The 23,547-nt window shown below is 50.5% G+C and overlaps 3 protein-coding genes and 1 long non-coding RNA gene across 6 annotated transcripts in view; 3 read left to right on the top strand and 1 right to left on the bottom strand.

The window, feature by feature from the left end:
• Window positions 1–439: 439 nt before the first annotated feature.
• Window positions 440–6,569, top strand: ARL9 (ADP ribosylation factor like GTPase 9). The gene is made up of 4 exons (XM_040555168.1): window positions 440–580; window positions 1,091–1,259; window positions 4,120–4,295; window positions 5,370–6,569. Exons 1-4 carry the CDS (start codon window positions 455–457, stop codon window positions 5,547–5,549), a joined length of 651 nt encoding a protein of 216 aa, XP_040411102.1. The 5' UTR covers window positions 440–454; the 3' UTR covers window positions 5,550–6,569.
• On the top strand, window positions 5,680–12,668 carry THEGL (theg spermatid protein like). The gene is made up of 6 exons (XM_040555301.1): window positions 5,680–5,686; window positions 7,444–7,633; window positions 10,168–10,222; window positions 11,007–11,048; window positions 11,210–11,332; window positions 12,125–12,668. The coding sequence occupies exons 1-6, from the start codon at window positions 5,680–5,682 to the stop codon at window positions 12,302–12,304; spliced, it is 597 nt and encodes a 198-aa protein (XP_040411235.1). The 3' UTR covers window positions 12,305–12,668.
• A 1,154-nt stretch (window positions 12,669–13,822) lies between these two features.
• HOPX (HOP homeobox) lies at window positions 13,823–17,654 on the bottom strand. Of its 3 annotated transcripts, none has more exons than XM_040555173.1 (3): window positions 17,542–17,654; window positions 17,137–17,306; window positions 13,823–14,456 (listed from the first exon to the last, which is right to left on the bottom strand). In XM_040555173.1, exons 2-3 carry the CDS (start codon window positions 17,278–17,280, stop codon window positions 14,379–14,381), a joined length of 222 nt encoding a protein of 73 aa, XP_040411107.1. In that variant the 5' UTR covers window positions 17,281–17,306; window positions 17,542–17,654; the 3' UTR covers window positions 13,823–14,378. The 3 variants fall into 3 exon arrangements, with proteins under 3 accessions (XP_040411107.1, XP_040411105.1, XP_040411108.1); XM_040555171.1 differs by having other exon boundaries at window positions 17,490–17,644; XM_040555174.1 differs by having other exon boundaries at window positions 17,494–17,625.
• Window positions 17,655–17,770: 116 nt separating this feature from the next.
• Window positions 17,771–23,547, top strand: part of LOC121069219 — a 50,340-nt gene continuing 44,563 nt past the window's right edge. The window contains exon 1 of the long non-coding RNA XR_005819341.1: window positions 17,771–20,358. This is a non-coding gene — a long non-coding RNA (uncharacterized LOC121069219). The remainder of the gene's footprint in view (window positions 20,359–23,547) is intronic.

Raw genomic sequence — 23,547 nt, 5'->3', positions numbered from 1 at the left:
GTGTCCCCTTTTCTGCTGCCCTACTACTGGGCACGGCAAAGTGAGAACTAGCTAAAGCAAAGCGTCTGGTTGCGATGGTTGCATTGAAGAAGCATTGCCCGTCTCCAATGGAGGCCGTCGGTGAGACGGAAGAAGTGCAGCTGCTCTCCTAGCACCCTACTGCTAGCCCCTCAAACACCTCTTGAAACTTGTGCTTTAGTCCGATGCTTGCAAAACCCTTTTTCCGGGCGTAGACTTGCAGCGGCTAGAAACAGCACCAGGGAGCGAGCCGTCAGCTGCGAGCCCAACAGGTAAAGCCTTCTGTATTGGAGGGATTTAAAACCCGTGCCGCTACCGCTCCGAGGGCGCAAGCATGCGCGCAGGGGCGAGCCGAGGACGCGCGTGTGTCTGTAGGGGGAGCCGTCTCCCCGCCGGCCCCAGCAGGCTGCGCTCCCCCGCGGCGGCCGGGCCGGCCATGGGCACCCGCCTGCGGCCCGCGGCGCTCTGCGCGGCCGCCCTGGCCATGGCGGGCGGCGCGGCCGTGGCGGCCTGGGCGTGGGCCCGCCTGCGGGGCCGGGCGCCGCCGCCCGCCGCCGAGCAGGTACCGGGGGCAGGCCGGGGCGGGGAGAGCCGGGCTCGTCGGCGGGAGAGACCCTGAAACCGGGGCCCCTTCCCTTCCCTTCCCCCGGTTGTGCGCCCACGTACCGCAGGGCGGCCGGGCGGCGGGCTGGCACGGGGGTCTGAGCGAGCCCTGAGGCACGGCGCCACGCAGCATGGCTCGTGTGTCGGAGGCCGTGTCACGACACCGCACGATGTGGCTCGTGTGTCGGAGGCCGTACCGCCAAATGCAGTTTGTTCCTCGTGCGTGCGAACGCGCAGCCTCACCCTGAGGCACGCTGCGCTTCGCAGGCCCCTCACATTCAGCGAACGATGTACTTCTGCCCCAGCGGCCCAGCAGGCATCCTTCCCTTCAGCCTAAAGCGGCTGCCTCTGTTCTCTCCGGACAGGCGTGGATGGATTCCTTGTTGTGACTCCTCCTTTTTTCCCCGGCCCCACTAAGCTTGGCGCTGCCCCGGGTGCCTGAGCGAGTGTGCCGCCTCTCGTTTCACAGGGTAAACGGCAAAGCAAGCAGATACTGGTGCTGGGCCTGGATGGCGCAGGGAAGACCAGCGTTCTCCACTCGCTGGCAACTAACCAGGTGAAGCGCAGCGTGGCTCCCACCGAGGGCTTCAATGCCATCTGTATCAACACCGAGGAGTCCCAGATGGAGTTTCTGGAGAGTGAGTGAACTTATTTTAGTACAGAACGTAGAAGAAGTTCCTATCCTGTGTGCTAGGGATCAGGCTTATATTTTAAAGCCTCGTATTTCCTCGTGCCTGCTCCGGTAACACAAAACTGTGATTATTTTTTCCTTGACGATTCTGCTTTCCCACCCTGCTCGTTTAAGAACATTGTATGCTGGTGTCAGAGGAGGTCTGTGCTCGTTCAGCTTGTCCTCCAGGGACTTTTGCTCAGAGACAGAGAAGGCTAACAAACCTGATTGTGTGAAACCGGCCCAAAGCAGAGGTGTCCCTGGTAAGGCCTGTGTTGTCTGCAGCTTCTGTTCATTGTTCTGTTCATCGTACAGCTTCTCCTTGGTGCTCATGCCTGACAAGGGCAAGTGTAGAGGAGGAGTAATAAGGTGAAAGAGGAGAACGTACAGAGCTTTTCTTTCTGCTTTTTCTTCAAAAACCTATCTAGGGGCCTTGGAGTCAGGTCAGTCCCTGGTATTGAGAAGCTGACATCCTAACCTCATCGGTGCTAGCTTTCTACAGGGACAGAGGCTGCCATTTAGTTCTTCCTGTTTCTGTGTTGTGCTGTGCCAGTTCTTGACTGGCTGAGTTGGCAGCTAGCCCAGGAACGCCTCACTACCTTTGTCAGCAAGCATAAAGCAGTTGTGTTGTTACTAGGCAGATGGTATTTAGGATGTGAGGATGAAGTCTCTAAGGCAGAGTGTCATTCCCAGTCCTACTGTGGAAGTCTCTGCACCATGCTAGGGAAACCACCTCTTCAGAGATGCTTACAGTCTGTGTCCCTCTCCGTGTTGGTATTAGACACTTGTATTTCCCACTGACTTCGCTGGGAATGAGGTGCTCTCCAAGCTAGAGAAACCCACAGTATTTCTGCTGCTGCCTGGAGGTTGCTTGGGCCCAGTGCAGTGCAGAATTGTTGTTTCTGAGTCATCCTTCCCTCTCTGGTCCAGGTTGGTAGTGACTGAGATGTGTTGGCTGCGATCTGACCCATGGGAGATGAAATGTCTCAAGCCAGTTTCAGCCAGGTAAATCCGCACATGGCGCTCTAATCTGTTATTTACCCAGTCTGTACCATTGCCTAGACCAGGGGTTAGCAGCCTGCACTGTGAACGTGTGGCTTATTATGATCTTCAGACGGTAGGGTTTTTATTTTGCTAGCCTGGACAGATAGAACAGTTCTTTTTCTTTGTACCGTCATGTAAATAAGTAGGTGGAATCTTGTCTCTTCAAGGGATAGGAGCTCCTGGCTTTTGCTGAGTTGCTACTGGTTTGGGAAAGAAAAAATGTTCACTATGAGGTTGCTGACCCCTGGTTTATGCTATGCATGAATGCACTGAACAAAAAGAATAGCGATGAGCATACAGAACATCACAGTACAGAGTCAGAGGTATCTGCCCCAAGTGTAATGTCAGTTACAGTCTGTTGGCTCCTTCCCACAGCGGCAGACTTGCATCTGCAGGCAGAACTGCACTGGGGCTCTTGAAGATGGGCACAAACACCCTAACAGAGAAATGGTGTTTCGCTTTGTGTGTTCTTGAAACTGCTAAATAATTTTAACTTAAGGCAAAATTGCTTTGAAACAACAGATTTACTAAGGGCAGTAAATTTGATAGGCTGGCTAGCAAGTCAGTTTTGAAAAGAGTTCCTAAATAAGACAGGAAACTATTATAGGGAAACCTAAATATATTGCTTTGGAAACTTGCTACAGTTGGAGTCAAGTCACCCCTGTCTCTTGAGCGTGGTGTTGTGCAAAGTACCTTCACGCACGCACACCCTCCCCGCCCTTGATTGCCTAGAAGTGATAGACCTGGAGAGCTGAAAATATACAGACGCACAGAATGGTTGGGGTTGGAAGGGACCTCTGAAGATCATCTGGTCCAACCCCCTGCCAAGCAGAATCACCTAGAGCACATTGCACGGGATGGCATCCAGGTAGGATTTGGATATCTCCAGAGAAGGAGACTCCACAACCTCTCTGGGCAGCCTGTCCCAGTGCTCTGTCACCTCACAGTAAAGAAGTGCCCTCTCATATTCAGATGGAATTTCCTGTGCTTCAGTTTGTGCCCGTTGCCTCTCATCCTGTCGCCTCCCTGAAATGCTTAGTATACTGTAAGCTATTCCTGCTTCTATTAAACTCAGCACCACCAATGTTCTCAGATGGGAACAGCAATCTCAGCCACATGGCTTCACCACAGAATTGTTATAAGCCCTGGTTTTGAAGGTGAATAGCTTTTTTCCATAGCCAACAGAAAAGAGTCTGGGTAGAATTGTATCCTGTGCAAAGATTTATCCCATCACCTAAGGACAGCTCAAAGAGTCTGCTGGAACTTGATTTTTATCTCTTCCTAAACACCTCTGGTGCTTTGACAATACGAAAGCTGTGGGAGTTTTGAATTAGTCCCTAGTGTAATACAAATCTGATGAGAGCCCTCCCCATGCCAGAATTAAATTTCTCTCTAGGAAATTGTAGGCCTGCTTTATATTAAGATGAGATGGGCATCCCTGTGAAATGGGGACATTCTCACGTTGTCCTTCTGGACACTGAACCTTTTTCCACTGTCCCTTCTGGCTTGAGAACAAGACCCATGGGGCAGAAAGCAACCGTAAAAACAAACAATCAAAAAACACAACTCAAGAGCTTGCAATGGAAAAATTTTTATTTTTTTCTGAGCACACCCATAAGCTTGCCTCAAGTGGGACTTGACTGGGGAAAATAAAGCTATTTCCATTCTCATGTGCAATAACACAAATTCCTTGGGTTTTCAACCCAGAGCCTACTGTCTGGACCTCTGGGAGCTGTGCTGCTTAGATTATTTGGTGAATCTTGTGTGGCTGTGTTCTCTTCCAGTTGGGGGCGGTGAATCTCTGCGTTCATACTGGAAGATGTACCTGCCCCAAGTGCTGTTGCTGATCTATGTCGTGGACTCAGCTGATCATGCTCGACTGCCTGTGGCGAAACAGCTGCTTCATCAACTGATCGAGAACAACTCCACCCTGCCAGTGGTGGTTCTGGCCAACAAGCAGGTAGGAGTTCCCTGCCCTTACTTGAGCTTGGGCTGGCAGCAGCTCTGAAAACAGCAAATAAAGCTTTTCAAAGAAGGCCACATGCTGGGGAGTTTTCTGGGGCACTGGTTGACAGCAAAGGAAAATAATCTGGCGTTGAGTTTTGGATCTGTAAGATGAAGGTCCTGTGCTCAGAGATGGTGCAAAACAAGCTGTGGGTGGAAATAATGGTGAAAACTGCTGTAGAGTTGCAAGGCTTGAGAGCAGCAAGGGAGACCGCAGTTGAACCTGGGATTAGGTTTCTGTTCTGAGTATCTGTCCCTGGGTACTGCTTTACCTAGTAGCCCCCACATAGCAAAGCACAATCGTTTGCTTTCACGTTGTCTGTTTAGTTGCTCCTATGGTTGCTTGCTGAAATGTAAGAGAAGAGGAGCTTTCTTCACAAGGCAGTGTTTTCTTCTATGATTCCTGTGAAAGTGTCAATGACTGATAACTGTAGTAGAACTGCGGTATGGTCAGATGACAGAACAACCCAAAGTCTTTAAGCACAGATTTATTTTTATTTTTGGAGCCATGTGCTTGGTTTGTTCTATGTTACCACCTAAATTTCTGGTAACTTAGATGTGTTACTAGCAGTCCTTTGTATTAGTCTTGTAAGTCTTGGCTTCATCAAACACAAACGCTACTGCTGATTCTCTAGGTCCCTGAGACAGAAGTGCTGGGGGCTGGGAAGGTAACGAGGGAATGACTGTTGTATATTTGCCCTGTTCTTGTAACTGTGTGGGGTGCTTGGGGTCTTGGACCAGTAATACTTTTTTTCTAGCTTGTACAGCTAGTCTTACGTTATTATTGGAAACACTGAAATAACTGGAAGCAGAGCTATACCATTATTTATTTGGGAAGAAATGAGGTTAAGGATAAACATTTTGGTTCCAAAGCATTTTAAGGCATGGGAACACGCTCTCATAAGGGTACATAGAAGAGCAGTGCCCCCAGATATTCTGAGACCCTTCCCCTCCCTGAGGAAAGGCTCAAAGCAGGACTGGTGCTGCCACCTCTTGCAACTAACAGGCTTGTTTTGGTTTTGTGTATCAGGACCTCGAAGGTGCATATTGCATCACAGATATCCACGATGCTCTGGCACTGTCTGATATCGGGGACAAGAGGAAGATGTTCTTGATTGGTACCCACGTAGCAGAGGATGGCTCAGAGATCTCCTCCAGCATGAAGGATGCCAAGGAGCTGATAGCAGAGCTGTTTTTGGAACTGCAGTGACAGCTCTTTTCCTTCAACGCAATACTTGCAGCTGTGGAAGATGAGGTGTTAGTGTATGGTCGGTTTGCTGCATGGCAGCTGAAATGTAGAAGTACCTTTTCCTTGTGGGTGTGGAATTCCTCTGAAAATGATGTCTAGTTGGTAAGAAAATCTATTTTATAGTGTTTTTAAAATACCTTTGGAAAATAATATTCGTAGCCTACTTGTAGGGGAAAGTGAAACTCTCAGACAGCAGAATTAGGGTTATATATAGCTTAGGCTGAGATGGCCTCTTGCCAGGTTGGAATTAACCATTGACTCTAATGAGACAAAGTTGTATCCAGTGAATTTAACCTGGCCTGATGTCTCAGGTTTAAATTGAATTATTTTTACTTCATAGGTAATGGATTTTACAGAACTCTGTTAGTAGAGTTGTTCTGTTAAAAATGAGACCACCTCTTGAGAGTGTCAGAAATTTAAAGTCCTGTAACAGAACTGCATTTTTGACAGTGATAATTTTTGTTGTTGCTCTGTAGGGGCTGACTTTCAGGGGAGTGACAGATTGGTAATTTCTGGAAATTGGGCTTGTTTACAGCTTCTTTAGTGGATAAGAAAGACAAGAAAATTAAAGCAATAAGACATTAAAATTTTCTTTGCTTACGGGGGGAAAAAAACAAAACAGTGCAATTTAAGGTAGTGACTGAAAGCATTTAAGTTAGGTTGGCACCAGAGGTTGGGGGAATCCATCAGTTTGAGTGGCTTATTTTGGTTCAGTCCAGATTGTGCTTGAGCAAGCAGTGTTATGGGTGAAAAATCTATCACTTTTAGAAAGTGACTTCTGTTAGCACAGCAGATGAGGAAGATGAGTTGGAAAGGAGTGTTACTTTCTCAGTGTCGGTGTCCTTGTAATTACACTCCAAACATGTGATTCAGGTTCCAGGCAGTACTGCAAAAGACACGTTTCGTAACCAAATGTATTATACAAATTTTTTTTCTAGTTTTGTCCTTTGTAACAGATGCATAAATCAGAAAATTTTACTCTTAACGACTGGTCTGGGTTTCATTTACTTCAACAAGGAATGACACAGCAGACCTTCATGGCTTTTCTTGGACAGCTACCTTTAAAGTCGTTCTTTTTGCAATTCTGTAAGGGATGGCCTGTCTCTGTGCAAACAGTCCCCTGCCAGCAGGGCTCAAGCTTCTGCAGGCAGCGGGATTTTCACTGAGCTCGAGGCAGAGGGAAGCCAGCGAGAGCTGGGGCTGAAGAACCCGCAGCAAGGCAGCACGACGAAGCAGATGGGCCTCACACCTCCGAGGCCTCCCAGCGGTGTGGAGGCAGGACAGGAGTGAAGGGAAGGCTGCTGCAGGCAGAGGGGCTGCGGAGGCTCCCTCACAGGCTTCCAGAAGAAGGGCAGCTCGGTGGACAGCCCTGCTATGCTGTCGAACGGTGTGGGGGACAGGTGTGGACAAGCTATCTGCCTCCCTTTGAGGCCGCTCTGCCGGCCCTCCCCGCGTCCATCCCCTCAGCCCTCGGGGTGTGGCGGGAAGGCGCCTCACGGCCCCTCAGGGCCGCCTGTGGCTCTTGCTGCAATCTGGGCTAGGGGCTGCCCGTAGTCTTCCTTGGTTTCCCCACACTTTCTGCACGTTGCCACATCTTTGTTTTCTCCCGTTCTCTCTCTTAAACTGTGACGGCTTGGGTTGTACTTCTGTGGAGTCCTGGTTTAGTACCGCTGCTGAGCCTCCCCCGAGGCTTTCATAACTTCCCCTTGAAATTACAGCTAAAGGGAGTAATAACTGGTGCTGGCAGTGCTTGGTCCTGTGGTCCCGAGAGCTGCTGGAGCCCTGCAGTGAGGAGCAGTTACCAGAGGAGTGGAGTGCTTCATGTGCAAGCACACTGCTATGCAACTGCACTGAGAAGGTACCAAGGATACCGTCAACAACACAAATAACTGCCGAGTTATCGTGAGGAGATGCGCAAACTTAGCTGCCTCGTCATTATTTCACACTGAAGAGCAGGCAGCCCGAGCTGCAGATGTTACCAAGTGTTTAAATTCACTTCTTGTCTTTCAAGTTTCTTGCCACTTGTCTACACATTCACACGACAGGTAAGAAACCCTCCCAGCCCTAGCTTCCTAATCCCTAGTGCCCAAGCCATGCCCCAGGCCTCCAGGGGATGGCTCAGTTGGGGATTTATGCTGGATCAGCAAGTCAATGTATTGGATGCTGCTGTGATAAATACACAGACAAAAGGATGCCTGGTTTTGTCTTTCCCCCTGCTCCTCAGTACAGACAATATCTGACTGTCTTGCCCCTTCAAAACAGAAGCTGTGAACTGAAATTGTAAGGGACTGGTTGTATCAGTTGAATGTTCATAAATCCTTGGGGCCTGATGGGATTCACTCCTGAGTACTGAAGGAGTCAGCGGATATTAAAACTGGACCTCTCAACAATTTATCAGAGGTCTTGGGAGTCTGGAGAGGTCCCTGCTGACTGGAAGCTAGTGAACATTACACCTATTGACAAGAAGGGCATGAAAGAAAACCCAGGAAACTACAGACCCATTAGTCTAACCTCAGTATGTAGAGAAGGTATGGATAGGATTATCCTGGAGGATATTGAAAGGCATGTAAAGAACAAAGCTATTATCGTGCATAGTCAACAACCCTTCATCAAGAGAAAGTTCTGCCTTAGTAATTAGATCTCCTACTATGGTAAGGCCATCCTCTTGATGGATGTGAAGGGAAGGCAGTGGATATAATCTTTCTGGATTTTATAAGGCTTTAAAAATAAATTTATATTTTTTATAATTTTATAAATTTATATTTTTATAGGGCCTTTGATACCGTCCCTCACGGCATCCTTCCGGACAAATTGTCCAGCTGTGAGATGAACAGGTTCACACTATGCTGGGTGATGAACTGAATGAACGGCGGAGCTCAAAGGGTTGTAGTGAATGGAGCTACGTTTCGCTGGTGGACGGTCACTAGTGGTGCTCCCCAGGGCTCAATTCTAGGTTCGGTTCTGTTCAACATTTTAATCAATGATCTGGATGCAGGAGTTGAACGCATCCTTAGCCAGTTTGCTGATGATACTAAACTGGGAGGTGGTGTTGACTCCCTAGAGGGATGAGAGAGTCCTTGCAGAGGGGTCTAGATTGGAAAATCATCAACAGCATCCAGTTCAACAAAGGAAAATGCTGCGTTCTGCACCTGGGGTGAAGTAATGCCAGGCATGAGTACAGCCTGGGAGACGAGTGGCCGGAGAGCAGCTCAGCAGAAAGGGACTAGTGCTGGGAGGTTCAGACTGAACGTTAGGAAATCTTTTTTTACTGTGAGGGTTGTGAAACACTGGAACAGGCTTCCTAGTGTGCTGGTTGATGCTCCAAGCCTGTCAGTGTTCAAGAGGCATTTGGATAATGCCCTCAATAATTATGCTTTAATTTTAGTTTAGTGGTGAGGCAGCTGGGACTCAATTATCATTTTAGGTTCTTTTCAGCTGAACTATTCTAATTCTAATTTGCTTTACAAGGGATTGATTTCATAGGCAGTTGGGACCTTTTAAGCAATGAGACTGACTGACCTCAGGCAGCAGAAGGAAGGTATTTCTGTGTCTGGCTGCAGCAAGGCCTCATTTCCCCTGCTGGAAAGCAAAAGCAGGACCAAATGTCAAAGGCTGCCCTGGGCCTCTCCCTTCGTCAGAGAGATTGCTTAATTCCCTCAGGTTGCAGAACTGCTGAAGATGCATGTGTGGGGATATCTGTCTACTGGTGCTGAGTTTGGATGTGACTGTGTAGTGGATCTGTGCTGTCTGTGGAGGAAAACTGATGAGCCTCTGGAGAGCCGCTTGGCTGAAGCTGCTGAAACTGGTTTTGAGCTCCTGAGATGACTGCTGCCTTCCTGAGCATGTCCCATCTTGACCTGGAGGCAGGGGGCCAACATCCCACAGGCAGTTCCCACCGAGATCCCAGGGAGCTGTGTTGGCGAGCGGTGGTTAGGTGTGACAGCGAGATAAATCAGGAGGCATCTTGCGAGGGAGTGTGAAGTGAGGATGCCCTGGCAGCAGCCCGCCAGCACAAGGTCTTCGTGGTGCTCTCTGGTAAGTATTTGCCAGCGCTGTGTCCCACTAGAGGTTTCAGTACCATCGCAGGAACCACAGGGGGGTCCCCAAAGCACTGACCATTGTCTATCAGCAGACAGTTGGAAGTGTGCTGTCTCCATGGTACCTTTTAGTAACCAGTGGAACCGTTGATACCAGCTCTTTCTGTTTGTCTGGGCTGGCAGACTGTCCATCTCCTACATGCTGGGGTTGCGTGGCAAGCTATGAACCAGAGAAGTACTTTCCCTCTTTCCTCATCGTGTCCCAGAAGGTTTGTATTGTCTGCAGGGAAGACAGGTGGGCAAGTTTGTGTCTCTGCAGTCTGAGAGAGAGCACAAAAATCCATAGCCTGGTGAGATCACCAGGTTAAACGGATGGAAGGTTGCTTGGAGAGAGGTCCCTGAAACACACTCTTGCAAGGGGTGGAGGTAAAGACATGGGTATTCGAGAGAGCATTATGGCTTTGAGTACAGCAGTAGTTGTTTTATGCTTTGTTGGTTTAACTGGATGTTTAAGGACACGTCTGTCCATTTCTGCACTTTTGACAGGATACAAGAACTCGCAGAACCCAAGAAAGTGCCTTGTGCAAACAGTCCCAGGTAAGAATGCACCCAGAGAGTCTGGCCTGAGGACCGGGGACTGACAGGGCCTCAGCCCCTGGGGACTCACTGGCTTTGTCATGCTACTGCTTCCCTCTCAAAAGCACTCGTGACTCCAAGAACACCAAACTACTCAGTTTGCTCTTCTCGTTTTCAATCAAAAAAAACTGGGCTTAACTTTTGCTGCCCCATCCGAGGCATCCATCTGTGTGGTGCTCAGACGTTGTAAGGCAGGGGATGGTTGTGGTGCAAGGGGGCTCAACCCCCTTAGAGCCACAGGCTGGTGTATCCTGGGGGACGCAGCACAGCTTTAGGAACGGAGATGTTGTCTGTATTACGGGGCCAAGCTATGGCTCAACAAGCTGAACCACGCTGAACTGCCATGGGTGTCACTGTGCTCCAGAAAGGCTCCACAAACCTGTTATACTGCTGTCCCCTGTTGTGACTGCTCTGGTACCCTCTCCCACCATGGGAGAGTTCATACTGTCCGTTCTCCATGGGGGATGAGCAACTCCAAATTTGCCCTGGGCATGGGAGACTAACCAGTAACGTACTGGAAAACCTCACCCACTTTCCATGGCACACCCTGACCGTAACGTTATTATTGTTTCTACTGTCATACCTGTGGTGTGGCTAGGTGGTAATGGTGAGGCAAGAAAAATGCAATCATGAAACTCCTGCAGGGGTTTCAGAGATGGAACGAAATGACCCTTTTTGCATATCCACTGGGAGCTGTGAAAACAGATGTGTTACTTGAAGCCTCTTTTCTTTTTTGAATTGACAGCAACCCACCTGCACAGCATTAGGAAATTCAGTGCTGAAGAAGGTGAGTGCTCAGGGAAAGGCAGCAGCACTTTACAGCTGTGGGGAGCCATAGGGACTGTGGGTGTGTCCCATCCTAGGCAGGGAAGAATGATCCTGCTAAGGACATTTCACATTTGTACATATTTCTAAAGGCACATTTCACACCCTTGGTGTTCTTGCTAGGCTTGTGTGGGGAAACCAAGAAACAATCCGGACCCTCTCAAGGGAAGCTGCAACAGCTCGGCCATCCCCAAGAACAGTGGCACTAGCCAAACCCAAGCAAGACTTTGGCAAGCACCATGGCAGGTCAGTGATGCAGGAGCACATTCTGGGGAAGGCTGCAGCTCAGATGCTGCTCTCTCAACAAGGGGATGTTCCTAGGGAAAGGGATGGTGCCATCTCCTTGCCTGCCTGGGCTGCACCATGGGCAGTTCCATGCTACTGAGACCCACCACGCTGTGCTGGTGATTGGAGCAGGGGCTGTCTGCAGCAGGGAAGAAAGTGCTATGGGAACATAGCCACCCTGAGTGCTTGACTTCCAAAATGAAGAGGAACTGAAGAGTGCTAAGTTTTGGTGTCCTTTTATTTCCTCTTCCTGGTTGAGGAAAGGGCTTTTGCAGCATGGGGTGGTTGCTGGTTTGACTAGAGCTGGGGGTTTGGTTGGGCTGTACCAGTAGTGAGCCTTGAGCTCAGTTTCCAAGCATGCGGGGGCATTTTGCTCTGCTGTAACCCGCCTCCCACCCATCCCCCCCCCCCCCCCCAAAAAAAAAAAAAAAACCAACAATGTGGGGCATGGGCCACCAGCTCTCTTTATGGCAGCCCTGGGTGTTTTGCTGTCTGTGAGGCTGATGTAGTCACTTCTTGGGCTGCAGAGTGGGACTTGTCCTCTATCCAGGGGATGGGAGGACAGGCTGGGGGACTGCTTAGGCAGTAGGTTCTTCTTCTGCAGCTTGTCTGGTGCCAGATACAGCTGTGGATGGGACCACGTCCCATCTGTGCGTGATCAGTGGCCATGCACCTAGGTACACTGAGCTGCAGGTTGGTCGTTCTTGGATGCTAGAAGCACCTGTGAGGACCTTCCTCCCCATTCTCCCACAGGTTTCCAAGTTTGCTCTGCAGGCCATTGCAAGCCCTCGGACCCTAGAGCTGGCTCGGGCAAAAAGACTGAACCCTGACTATGTGCCCCCGCGGGATGCTCAGTGGCCAGTGACAAAGGCCGCGAAACAGGCAGTGGCCACACCGAGGCTTGTGGAACTGGCCCAGCCTCGTAAAAGGTAGGCACTGCTCCCCTGCCATGGGGAATGCTCAGTTGTCAGCCCCTTTAGTGCAGGCTGTGGCACCTTGTTGAGTTGGGTTTGACACACGTAATTAAGCCCTGTTTGTCAGCTTCCAAAAGACATGGATTTTACATGGTTGGATGTGTCAGTGCTACAGGAATTCTAGTTTCAAAAGCATCTTTGAGGTTGAAGGAGAACTAAAAAAAGAAGGAATAAGAACTTTTTAATACTAGTAGGAATTACTGATTGTAACATCTCAATTATTAATTGCAATTAAAAAAAAAAAAAAATCAACCAGCTGACACAGGGTAAAGTGCAGCACATTCCTTTTGCCCAGCATGGTGTAGCTGGCCTCAGCCCAGGCCGTAGGAAGTCCTGGGTGGGATGTTTCACAGAGGGTGAGGGCACGCTCGGCAGCTGTGATAGATAGCTTCAGTGGGAAATGGGGTTCCTCCTCTCGCTGGTGTCCCAATGACAGCAGTGGAGGCAACACTGCTTTTTTCCTCCTTTGATAGGGACGGGCAAGACTTGGGTGGAGATGTGTCAGCAGGAAGCTTTGAGAGCCTGGTGTGACCTGCTCTCTGTCCTCACTCCCTCAGGCCTCCTATGCACTTGGCTCAGTTCAACCCAGATGCCTTCACGGTGAAGGAGAGTGCTAAGAAGGCAACTTGTTCCGCTCGGATCCACGATCTGGCTCGTCCGATTAAGCGCTAAGCTTCCTCAGAAACACACTGCTGCTCTTGCTGGCTGCCCCCATCACCCCTTGGAAGATCACCTACTTCGGGTTTTGCTGCAGCTGGAAAACCTCACGGACACGCAGTGCAGAGGCAGCACCCAGCAAGAGTGCTTTCTTACAAGCAGCTCCCTGTTACTGGGATTATCTGGGGAGTTAAATAAAATAGTCATTCCTTAAGAACAAAATGTTTACTGGGGCAAAGAGCAAAATTCGACCTAATGTGGGAAGCCTCTTTCCCTAGGGAGGATTGTGTCAGGGGTTTATCACTCTTGTTTTGCCCTAAAAGTCAAAGAAGTAATGAAATAACTGTTGGGGGAGGCCAGCATAGGAACTGTTCCTTCACATAAGTGTAGCAAACCAAAGCTGATGCCGTGCAGGGTGATGCAACGCAGCTCCTGACCTTGGGTTTCAAAATGTTTGCTGAAGTTCAGAGATCTTAGTGGCACTCAAAGTTATGTGCTTGTGACAGAAATAGGGTCACGGGGTAATGGTGTGAGTTATTTTTTAGCCCATGTAGTTATTTTTTTAGCCCATGTACTGTCCTGCACTACTTACTACCACCAGCCTCTGCCACCCCAAGGCCTGGGCTGTGTGGGCTGCTGTGGATGGGCTGTGGGTGCCCTAGAAGAGGAGGTTGCCCACCTCTTCAGGCTGTCCCTGTGGCAACAGAGAAAACCCACGGTGGCTGCTTGAGGCTGCCCTAGAGAAGTGTTGTCATCCCAGACGGGTTTGTCTTCTACCACTGGGGCAGGGAGCATAGGCAGGGACATAACACAGCTCCTCTCACCAAAAATCTTTGGTTTTTATTTACACATTGGACAAAGAAAAGACCAGTTCTCTCCCTTTGGTGGCATGTAACAAAAATACATTCATCTTGTCTTGATCTGATTATGATGTGGATATTTGGTTTGTCAATATCCAAACTCCTTGAGCATCTTAAGCTAACCAAGACCTCACAAACAACACATCACATTTTCCAACTGCCCTCCTCTCAGGATCTTCTGCATACTAAATCCTAAAGAAAATAAATCTTTCTTCCCGCCTCCTGTGCTTGAACCTTTCATAGCAGCTTTTCCATCAGCCCAGGACAAGGGCATGAGATGGCCTGGCCTGTGCAGCTCTATTAATGGATAAGAATCATTAAACTGGTTATGCAACCATCAGAAGCTGTATACACATATACATACATATTATATATATATAGCATTTTTTCTATAAATAAAAATTATGTTAAATACCAGGGTATTATTTTGTATCTCAAAACTTTTTGCAACAGGAAACCCACTCTGAACATCTTCACCATCATTTACAGCAGGCATGGAGAGCGGAGCAGCATCCTCTAGTCCCTGACAGAGCCGCTTTCTGAGGGCAGCCCTTCAGACTTCCTCCACTGTGCCAGGCGCTGCTTGAACCATTTCTGGAGGGGAAGAACAAAACAAAACACAACTGAGTGCACTGGGCTGAGTGCTCCTGGGTGCGTCAGAGGCAGCAGGACAGCCCCGTGTTCAGCTCTGGTGAGGCCACACCTCGAGCACTGTGTTCAGCTTTGGGCCCCTCACTACAAGAAGGACATCGAGGCCCTGGAGCGTGTCCAGAGAAGGGCTACGAAGCTGGTGGAGGGCCTGGAGCACAAGTCCTGTGAGGAGCGGCTGAGGGAAGTGGGGGTGTTTGGTCTGGAGAAGAGGAGGCTCAGGGGAGACCTCATTGCTCTCTGCAACTACCTGAAAGGAAGCTGTGGGGAGCAGGGGGTCGGCCTCTTCTCACAGGGAACCAGTGATAGGACTAGAGGGAATGGCCTCACGTTGCACCAGGGGAGGTTCAGGCTGGAAGTGAGGAGACATTTCTTCTCTGAAAGAGCAGTCAGGCATTGGGACGGGTTGCCCAGGGAGGTGGTGGAGTCACCGTCCCTGGGGGTGTTCAAGGAGAGGTTGGACGTGGTGCTTAGGGACATGGTTTAGTGGGTGACAGTGGTGGTAAGGGGACGGTTGGACCAGATGATCTTGGAGGTCTTTTCCAACCTTTATGATTCTATGATTCTCTCCTGACCAAACGGTCTTATCAGCTATGTGTGCACTTCTTTCAAGCCTTGCTCATTCCAGACCTTGACAACCTGGATGAGTTCTCATTTTATTGCTGTGAGTCCAGGTTTTTCTTGCAAACAGAGTAAGAGATTGGCTAAGCAGCTGCTGAATGGCATCTGTTTAAGTGGCTGGAGCATTGAAGCAATCACCACAGGTCCAAAAATGACAGAACCAAAAGTTAACCTGCTTCAGAAAGGACGAGAGGGAAACATAGTGGCTCTCTGCAGACTTAAGGACAAATAGATTTTTTAAATGGGTTGAAAATTATCTTAGTCTTCAAGTAGTATGAATGGCTACGTTATTCTATAGTGACTTGGCATCCCTAAGCCAGCTCCAAGATCGGCTGATGCCACTTCAACACAGCTGCAATTTGAAATGCTGGATAAAATGGGGGTAGATAAAGGAAGCCACACTAGCTCCATAAGAAGAGAGGCATAACTCGTGTGTGCTGGAAGCACAGCTCGGGCTTGTCGTTGGGAATGTGCCTATGACTTCTACAACTTGCTTTGTTGCTGCTCGTTTTGTTGCTATATTTGTTCATGGCTATTTCTGAAGCTATTACAGTCACCAATGACACAACTGTGGTGTGCAGTAGAAGTGTCTCTCTTGCACTAATGCTGCCTTGGACCACATCCAGCCAGATGATTGCCCATCTGATCTCCTCCCAAGAATTTCACTTCCTGTCCTAAACCACCGTGTCCCGTTGACTCAGTACCTCTTTGCATTTCGTTTTTACTGGTATTAAAGCGGTTGCTATATCTGGCTGGTAAAGCACTCCAGCTGCCAGGAGGGGTGATTCTGCGTCATACACAATGCAGGCACTTTGCAGCTCACCACCCCCATCTTCATCCCGTCCCTAACATGACCTTTATCTCCAGATATCCAGGGGCACTCTGGATTTGTGGAAAAAGAAAGGCTGATTTTAAGACATCTTCAGAGGGGTTCTGGGCATATGTGGCTTGAGTATACAACTTGCTCAAGGGGGAATAAAATGCAATGACATTTCTAAGGTGTTTCAGGGCTGCTGCCTCGAAACATCTGTACACCTGGTGCTAGACAAAAATATCTGCCTGTCACCAAAGGCCAGTAGAGGAGGGTATCTCCTTTTTCAGTCCAGCCTGGGATGATCAGTTACACTCAGCGTCCTTCCCTGCGACAGATTAAATGCTGGCATTGTCTGCTTGACTCTCATATTCCTGGGCTTTGCTAAGGGAGAGCCAGACTTGGCAGCTTGCTCCAAAATGCTGCTAACATTTTATCTGTTTGATTTCTTTTCTATAACCCTGAAATGCACCATGGGGCTAGGAGTTTATAAAACATCTGCATCAAAACCAGAGCTGCACTGCAATCTACAGGCTGGAAGGAGCTCTTTTCCTTTGACTCCCAGCTCAGCCTGCAGGTAGCCAGATGCGAGTCCCCGACAGGGACAGCCTGTCTGTGCGGATGAACATTTGGAGGCCTCTGTGTCTCCTGGAGAGGCTGACAGACCCGCCCAATATCTGCGCTCAGGGATGCTGAGCTAATGAATTGCAGTGATGGGAAGCGTGCACAGCCCGAGTGTGTCCCACAGCACATCCTGCAGGCGTTGCATCTATCCTGTTTTAAAATGATTGTAGTTTCTTCCAGCTACAAAGCCAGCAGTCATGTGGGCACTTGGGACTGTCAGAAACGGGCTGGATGGAAAGGACAGCACGCACAGGTGTAAATTAATGGCCCTAGAGCCAGTGACACACAGCAGATGCCCTTGCTCTGGCTACAGGGAGCACTAGCTTGGCCTCTTGGTCCGGGCTGGGGCTGGGGCTCGGGGGCAAAGGGACCACAAGGCACCCAGTGGGGCACCAGGCTGCTATGTGGAAAGCCGCGGCTGTGGGCCAAAGGGGCTGTAATTACAGGGGAAGGGGCTTCGGAGATGCAGGGGCAGGGTAGGCAGGAGGCTTGTGGAGAGCTTGTGGGGCGCAGAGGCATGCAAGGGAAGCAGAGCTGGTGTTAAGGTGGGGGCAAGGGGTGCACACTCACCAGGGTCTGCTCCTCGGAAAGCCCAGTTTCAGCTGCAATGAGGCACAGCGTGGTGGGGTCGGGATGCTTGTTCACCTTGCAGAAGTTGTACTCCAGGATCTCCAGCTGCTCCTCGGTGGGAGTCACTGGCTTTTCTGCGTCCATTTCCTTCTGGGCTATGGGGCCAGGCACTGCAGAGAGAGGCCAGGGTTATTGCCAAGACCGAGTGGACAAGAGGTCCGTACTTGCTGAGCTCCACCTCAGGCATCCCAATCACCACCAGCTCCCTCTTCCCCAGCGGCCTCTGGCTGTGGCAGGGCACAACTCCCTTCCCAAAGGTCTCAGCTGGGAGCCCTGTCCCCTGCCAGCAGCACCTGCCTCAGTTTCCTGGCTGTGGAAGCAACACTCCCAGCCGAGCTGCCTCACCATCCCGAGCTGGCAGGAACTGCAGCCTCTCCTCTGCCGAGCAACCTCTGTTGGTTGCTGTATTTATAGCCAGCGTGACTCCCGCAGAGATGATTCCTGTTTACGGCCGTATTTAGGCTTGGGCGTCACTCGGGAGTGATGTCACAGCAACGAGCATGTTGGGGGGGGGGGGGGGGGGGTTACTTTCAAGTTAACAGTTAAAAAAAAAAAACATTATTTATCTTTTTATCTTTTGGGACAGGGGACGGCGTCTGGCATCCGGCCTAGTGATTTTTTGTTTTTTCTTTTCTCCCCAGCCACCAGGCAAAATTGTGCAGGGGACTCACGAGTCAAAGGATGCAGGATCTGTTAGGAGCACAGGCTTGGGCGCAGCAATCACTCTGTTTTCCCTCCTGGTCCTCTTCCCAGCAGCATGGCCGGACAAAACTGGAGACGAGCAAGTGAGCTGCTTTGTTTTTACTAATATTTAATGCTATTGTGCATGGGGATACACAGTTAGTCACGTTGTTCCTGAGTATCCCTGGACTGTTTGTTTTTCAGTGTTCAAGTAAGGGGTCAGTCTTTGGAGGACCATACCACATGTGTCTGTGCCCGAGCAGTCACAAAATTTGCCAAACTTTGCACAAATTTCTGGCAGGCTTGGCACAAAAGCACAAGCAAAATGAGTCACATCTCAGGTGAGTCCCACGCCCCTCTTCTGCAGGGCTCCAGGTTTGCTCCCAGGTGGTGGCAGAGGGTCAAGCCTGCCAATGCGGTCAGCTAAAACAAGAGGACACATAAGTCTCTTGACAGTGAACTGCCTCGGTGTTTCCGAAACCAAACTGTGGGTGGTGGCAGGGGAGGAGCTGGATTCAGATATGTGGCTTTTCTTGATCTGTTCTGCTTTCTGAGTCACTCAGCCGGTGTCTGTCGGGTGGGCTGGCTGGTGTTGCTGGCTCCCCAGTGCTGCCAGGAGCCCTTGGCCTGCTGTGGGTCTCCTCTGGACCACCTGCCTCTATGTCACAATCCAGCTTCTCCTTCTCTTTCTCTCTGGGGATGTAGCCTAAATGCCTCCATCATACTGCACCCCTACTGTGCAGCATTACACCTGACTGTTATCCCAGCTGAAGGATTGCCACAACCCACCCTGTAGCCTGGGGTGTACAGAATGCCTCAGGGCTCTCACTTTCTGGCAGCACTGCTGGGATAGGGCTAAGGTCCAAAACTGCTTTGCAGCTTGCAGGGAGCCAGCTGTCCTGTTCACAAGGGGCTGGGGAGATCCTCGAGCTTTACCCCAAAAACTAAATGCTCCGCTGAGCCTCATCTGCAAGAAGTTGCTTTGACTAATAACAGGATCTCCTGGCATTCACATAGGGTTAGAAAGACCAGAGTTGCTTATGAAACAGCCCACTCTTCTTCTCGAGTCACTTGGTAAATACTGATTGTAACACAGTGGTTGCATAAGGTCAGAGCTCCTTTCAGTGCGATGGAGTGTGCTGGAAAACGGCATCGTTCACCACCAGGAAGAGACCAGGACGAGATCACCCCTCGCACCCAGGCACCGCAGGCTGAGCTTCCCTCCTCTGCAGCGTACTGCAGCCACCGGCCTGTCGCAGCAGCTGGCTGGGCTCTCCTGCCACGGACTCGGTTCAGAGGTGTCCGTACAGGGAGAGGTCAGGCATCACACATCTAGCCTGGGCTCCCAGCAGCAGCAGGGCCCAGTGGTTCATAAATCATCGTCTGCAGCCTGCTCCATTAACGTGCATTAAGGCGTGTGCATGGATTTGCATAGGAAACACGTGCCTCGTAACTCTCCCGTTTCATCTTCGTGGCTGCTTCTATTTCTGATAATCCCCAGGTTCCTGAGGCGTTTTCCCATAGGGCACAGATCTTCCACCTGCTGGCAACTCGGGGTGCCCTGGCACACGGAATAGGATACCTGATGTTGTTTTTTTTCTTATCCCCTCTCTACCCTTGCTCTGGAGGGAGGACATTTGCTGCTTCTTGAGGCTGTGAGATGGCTTTCAGGAAAAGGTCAACATCCTGCAGGTCCTGGAGGGCTCTGCGGGTCTTCTCACATTGCTCCCCTGGGGGCCAGAGGTTTTCAGAGGCCACATGCCACGTGTGGCACCCTGCACAACACCTTTTGGTTGCTAAAAACAGGCAGTATGTGACAGGACTGGAGTACACCAAGAGTTCCTAAATATCCTCGTTGGCCTCACCTGGACTCCTAGACCCATTTAAGCCCAGGCCCTGGCTTGGAGCCTGGCCTTCAGGCTGTACAGGACCATTCCCTTGTCCAGGAAAGATGTTTTTCTTGCCTACATTTCTTAAAACCTGGCAGAAATATGGAGAATTGTGACTGTTTTGCTCATCTGCTGAAAAGCACCACTGCTAGCTTTTTTTTCTGCCTATTTTTTTTTGCAGGCTTTAGGAAAAGTGGCCTTTTCTAGCAGAAAGGATGCAAGCTAACTATGCATCTCTCAGAAAAGCTGGGGTACTGTGGTGTTTGTTGAGATCTGTGAACAGTCCCATGCCTAACGTTGTCCTCCCTCGGCACCACAGGCTTGAGTTTGGTGGCAGAGGGTGACACACCCAGGCAGAAATGGTGGTTCCAGAAACACAGTGAAACCAAAGCACCAAAACAAAAAGTGTCTGCAGCTACAGAGCCCTGGGGAAGTCACACTTCTTTCTGACCATCTTGGTTTTAGGAAAGGCAATGTGACAGCAGCCACCAGCTGAAGCTTGCAAGGGATCTGCCATTGCAGATGGCTATAACCAGCACTGCTGTGTGCATGGAGACCATGCAGGGAGCACCTGGTTGTCTTAGCATGGCTGGTGGGTTATTTAAATGTCCCTCCACATCCACCTTGTAAGGAACTGACAACAAGCAATGGCCACAGGTTGCAGCAGGGGAAAATGTTATTACACCCTGGGGGTACTGGCTGGGAACCCAGCTCTGGCCTGAGATAGGGGAGGGCATCAACCCTCTGCCTCGCAGGGGGGCAGCTCAACACTGCTGGTGCTTGTCAGCACCTACTGTCCTGGCAGAAAGCAGCCACTTTTCCAGAAAAGAGATGATCTCTGTTTGCTCAGCTTTGCTTTTTTTTGAAAGACATGCACAATAGCTGTCTGGCTGCACAGCTTTCCAACCTTTTACTGCACCTGAAGCCCCTGGAAAACTCTCTGGTCAGAAGCTCCTGCACAGCTGATGGGACCCCGTGGCCCCTTCCCCAGTGCTCTCCCCACCGTTAGGGCTGAGAAGGGACTGGAAGCATCTGTTTTTAGCTTGCAACTATTTCCTGCCACTGCAGGGATCAAAACAGCGAGCCGTTCTCAATGCAAACAGGCTGTCCTGTCCTCTCTCGCTCTGCAAAGCTGTGTCCTGTCCCGAGCTTTGCTCAGCTTTGCTGAGCCAGGGCATGGTCGTGGATAACATCAGCCAGCACGGCACACAGGATGAGGTGGGGCTGAGGCTTTAAAAATAAACCAGACCCCACCATAAGGAAAAAACACCTGTCATGCATCCTGTAAGCCTCCCATTCAGCCTTTTCGAAGATAATATCGGATAGGAACAGCACGAACAGTGCAGCAGCTGCTGTAGCTGAGATAGGTCCCCGTGGTACACCTAGCCTGGGCTCTCTGCCTGCCTGTGTGCCCCTCTCGTGCCCCAGCCACAGGGCTTTCCCATTACAGCCCTGCTGGGTACTGCTCCAACCTCCCCAGCAAGTCGCTCACCCCGTCCCCCAACCCGTCCCCAACTGCGAGTTGCCCCAGCACCCCCAGCTCAAAGCTCACACTTACCTGGAGCTGGCAGGCACCAAAAGCGTGTAAAAGAAAAAAGAAACCCGCAAGTCCTTGGGTGACTGCTTAAGTAGCTGCGTGTGCGTGTGACAGGCGGGGGCCTGAAAAACCTGCCGCAAATCGCAGGAGCTCCTAGGATCTGCAGCTACTCTCTGGGCTGGTAATTCAGGTTTGGCATCTGCTCTCCTTGGCAGAGCTCAACACATGGTTCTGTATGCTCCGGGGCTCTGGGGATGGGTGGCACAGGGAGACGTCCAGGCTTGTCACCGCTGTGCTGGGGGACTGTGCCCTGCGGCGGCTGCTGGGACCTCGTGCCCAGGGGCTGCTTCCTGCGGGTTTACAGGAAGGGTGAACACAGGCTGCAGCAGCGGAAATGGTGCTCACAAATTCATCTGTTTCAGCTGCTCCTGCTTGCCTCCATGGGTCCTGCACAACTGCACCCTTGGCCAGACTGCGCCCAGCTCCCTGCTGTGGGCAGCCCCGCTTCTGGCTTTGCTGATGGAGCGTGGCAGCAGAGTCACTGTTGTGCAGGGTTTTATTCTCATCTTACTTTAGTTCCCCACAAATGGTTTGTCCAGGCTTGATGTTCCTGGCTTTAGTACGCGCTGTGATTCTGCCAGGCTGGGGAGGGGCTGGATCAGGTCCTGGATCTAAGCTGCTGCCGCAGCCCAGGTGCCCCTGTGGGCACAGGGCAGGGGTCTGGCTGGGGATAGGAAGGGGCAGGACACCCCCTTTTCCCAGGGAACTGTCTTCCTGATGGAAGGTCAGGGGGAAAAAGAAAAATCTTGGGGCTTGGGAAGGAGTTGATTTTCTCTCAGCTCACAGACAGCTGGAAGTGGATGCTGGAAAATCAGAGAGGAGGGAGAAAGGACTGACAAGAATCACAGTGAAACACAAATATGTGTTTCAGTGGCTGAGCTTATCTGACAGAGCAAAGGAAAACTGGCACTGCATGCAGAAAGCTGTCTAGCTGGCTGGAGCCTGGGGCAGAGGGGCAGGGCTCTCTGGACAAACCCAGGCAAAAACAACAACAACAACAAAGCAACTGCCATGTGTTTAGCAATGAGCCGAAACTGTCCTGAACTTTGAGTGGTTTTGTAGTGTGAGGGGACACGTGGGCTAAGGCATGGGTATTGCAAAGGCATGGGTATTGCAAAGAGATCTGTGCCAAAGGGCTGAAAGACCAGCGCCAGTTTTCCTAGTGGGATGATGCTGACCAAGCAAGAGTGCTTTTGCTGCAGTTACACTGTCTGATAAACCAAGCGATGCTGTTCAGTTGCTGCTAGAGGAGGTTTTGGGGAGAAGACTTGATTCTGCATGCCTCAGGCAGGCACCCAGCCAAGGGGATATGTGGTGTGTATCTGTGGTGCTAAGCAACAGCAGCACGGCTTGCAATGTGTGGAGGAAAGCAGGTTGGAAGAAACATCTGGTGTGACACCTGGGTGGCTGGAGAAATGGGGATGTGGTCAGGTTGCAGGCCCCTGCTGCAAGATACAGCCCTAGAGTTTGACCCCAATGTGCGAGGTGCAGGCAGAGACCTCGCAATGTGTGATGCCACACGCTTGCAGTAGCTGTGGTGGGTATCGCTACCTGCTTCTGCTCAGCCCTGCCACCTGCTCTTGGTCTCTTGTGGCAACAGGACAGCTGAGAGGATAGCCCAGCCCACAGAGGTTTGCTCATGTTTTTATGCTGTCTGTTATTTCCACGCATGTGCCTCAAACATTGCCAAATAGGAGTACCTGGTCCTCAGGAACAGGAAGAACTCCTCTCTTCCCTCGTTTATTACTGTCAACAGAGAGAAAATCTCTAATGTGGAAAAAGAACCCACAACAACAACAAAAACAAACAAACAAACAAACAAAAAACCCACACCATTTTACTTAGCCTCTGAATCCAGCCCAGACTTGCACTAGGAGTACTGGCAGCAAAATGTTTCAGGCTGAGACAAGCTGCTGAAATGCTGGGAGTCCTGCAGCGACAGCGTGAAAGTCACGTCCCGAATCTGTCTGTGTCCGGATGGCAAATGCTAATGCTTTTCTGATCCTGAAATCTTTAAGGATTTCTCTTCCTGGCAGGAGATCAGAGTTCTGCTGGGGTTTGTGCCTGACCTGTTAAGAAGATATCTTGGCCCCAGAGGAAGTCCCTTTGGCAGGAGAGTAAAAGGAACAATATGAAGGGTGCCTCTAGGCCCATTGTGGAGTCTCCCTTCCTTCAGGGGAAAAA

Source organism: Cygnus olor, chromosome 4 (genome assembly GCF_009769625.2).
Source record: "Cygnus olor isolate bCygOlo1 chromosome 4, bCygOlo1.pri.v2, whole genome shotgun sequence".
NCBI lineage: Eukaryota > Metazoa > Chordata > Aves > Anseriformes > Anatidae > Cygnus > Cygnus olor.
This window is presented reverse-complemented; position numbering and strand designations above follow the sequence as displayed.

What these genes read in the sequence shown, in the direction of transcription:
- ARL9 (XM_040555168.1), top strand. Translation starts at nt 455, where the DNA reads ATGGGCACCCGCCTGCGGCCCGCGGCGCTCTGCGCGGCCGCCCTGGCC. An exon ending in CGCCGCCCGCCGCCGAGCAG is followed by an intron (nt 581 to 1,090) that starts GTACCGGGGGCA and finishes CTCGTTTCACAG; the next exon opens with GGTAAACGGCAAAGCAAGCA. An exon ending in TGGTTCTGGCCAACAAGCAG is followed by an intron (nt 4,296 to 5,369) that starts GTAGGAGTTCCC and finishes TTTGTGTATCAG; the next exon opens with GACCTCGAAGGTGCATATTG.
- THEGL (XM_040555301.1), top strand. An exon ending in TCTACACATTCACACGACAG is followed by an intron (nt 7,634 to 10,167) that starts GTAAGAAACCCT and finishes TCTGCACTTTTG; the next exon opens with ACAGGATACAAGAACTCGCA. An exon ending in CCTTGTGCAAACAGTCCCAG is followed by an intron (nt 10,223 to 11,006) that starts GTAAGAATGCAC and finishes TTGAATTGACAG; the next exon opens with CAACCCACCTGCACAGCATT.
- HOPX (XM_040555171.1), bottom strand. Translation starts at nt 17,544, where the DNA reads ATGGTGAGGCAGCTCGGCTGGGAGTGTTGCTTCCACAGCCAGGAAACT. An exon ending in CAGCCAGGAAACTGAGGCAG is followed by an intron (nt 17,307 to 17,489) that starts GTGCTGCTGGCA and finishes CTCTCTCTGCAG; the next exon opens with TGCCTGGCCCCATAGCCCAG. An exon ending in TTTCCGAGGAGCAGACCCTG is followed by an intron (nt 14,457 to 17,136) that starts GTGAGTGTGCAC and finishes CTTCCCCTCCAG; the next exon opens with AAATGGTTCAAGCAGCGCCT.